The following is a 1,643-nucleotide window of genomic DNA, read 5'->3' as shown; positions in this document are numbered from 1 at the left end:
CAGTTCTCTGTATACACCTGAAAATACCTACTTTTGAATGATACACCTTATGTTTCAATTGGAATGAGATAAAGATGCATACAGATATAGGTATAAAGTTATATGTATGTGTGTATCTATAAATTTCTGTGGATTGTATGTATGTTCTGTATCAATTGAAAATTACTTTCTATGAGTTTGCCCTATTTAAAAGTGAGCATTGAGACATTCTCTTTTACTCTTGCTTTTCCTGTAAACATGCTCCATGACAGAAGACCCTGCTGACTGCGCCTTTCACCTCTCTGTTCCTCAAGCTGTAGATCATGGGGTTTAACATTGGGGTAATAACCCCATAGAGCATGGGGATGAGGCTGTGACCAGTGGGAGAGTGTCCACCGGAAGACGGTTGCATGTAGGTGAATGTGGCTGTGCCATAGAACAAGCAGACCACCAGGAGGTGGGAGGCACATGTGGAGAAGGCTTTGCGCTTCCCTTCCACTGACTGGATCTTCAGGATGGCAGATATGATGTAGATGTAAGAGATAAATGTGGTCAGGAAGGCACCAATCCCCAAAATCCCTCTTTCCACTAACACGACCATGTCTATCATGGACTTGGATGAGCAGGAGAGGGCCACCAATGGGGGGATGTCACAGTAATACTGGTTAATCCGATTGGATTTGCAGAAAGACAGGCAGAAAGTGGACACAGTATGAAGGAGGGAATTGAGAAACCCTGCTGCCCAGGTCCCAGCTGTGAGCAGGGCACAGCGAGCCTCGGTCATAATGAGATTGTATCGAAGAGGGAAGCAGATGGCCACGTACCGGTCATAAGCCATGACACTGAGAAGGAAGAATTCAGTTCCTACCAGGGCCACCAGGAAGTAAACCTGCAAAGCACAGCCCAGGAAGGAAATGCTGTGATTCCCAGTCAAGAGGTTGTCCAGCATCTTGGGGACAGTAGCTGATGGGCAGAATATGTCTAAGAGGGAAAGATTGGCCAGAAAGTAATACATGGGTGTGCGTAGTTTCTTCTCCATCCTGATGGCCAAGAGAATGGCCCCATTTCCCACCAAGGTGACCTGGTAGATGACGGCAAAGAACACAAAGAGAGGATAGCGCACCTCGGGGAGGTCAGAGAGCCCCATGAGGATAAAGTGAGTCAAGGTGGTGAGATTGTAGCCATCCATCCGCTCTCTCCACGGGAGTCTTTCTGGAGGGAAGGAAGCCAACAAATGAGTTAGATTAAAAAGCCAAGGAACCCAGTAATGAAATTCAGAAAACTGGTGTGTAGTTGATATGAATCATTAGCTCTATTCTAATTAGAGACTTCAGTTTTTAGAACTACTGTTTAAAATATCTCCTACAGCAGTTTGTTTCTTGAAATTTTCATCTTCCAATCCATTTCAGGACATAGCTCTCTGAGACCCTAAGGAGTTTGTGTAAAAATTCATCTCCTCAGTAAAAACCATCATGAACCCTTCACCAGTGTTTGGGTTTCACAATTCAGTGGTAGCTTCCTGTGTGTTTGTCACACCTATTGGGCATTTCCTTGCTTTGCTTTGTATTATCTCAATGGGCACAGTGTTATGCACTATCTCTATCTCAATTGTGTATTTCTTAAGGGTAGAAGCCATGTATTTTGCATGGTGGGTAATTTTAATA

General features: G+C 44.3%; 1 protein-coding gene across 1 annotated transcript; it reads right to left on the bottom strand.

Annotated features, from left to right (window-relative positions):
* Nucleotides 1-214: 214 nt before the first annotated feature.
* LOC108391041 (olfactory receptor 5V1-like) lies at nt 215-1,168 on the bottom strand. Its single transcript, XM_037026219.2, has one exon. It carries the CDS (start codon nt 1,166-1,168, stop codon nt 215-217), a length of 954 nt encoding a protein of 317 aa, XP_036882114.2.
* Nucleotides 1,169-1,643: the final 475 nt, after the last annotated feature.

Source organism: Manis javanica, chromosome 14 (assembly GCF_040802235.1).
Source record: "Manis javanica isolate MJ-LG chromosome 14, MJ_LKY, whole genome shotgun sequence".
NCBI classification, from domain to species: Eukaryota; Metazoa; Chordata; class Mammalia; order Pholidota; family Manidae; genus Manis; species Manis javanica.
This window is presented reverse-complemented; position numbering and strand designations above follow the sequence as displayed.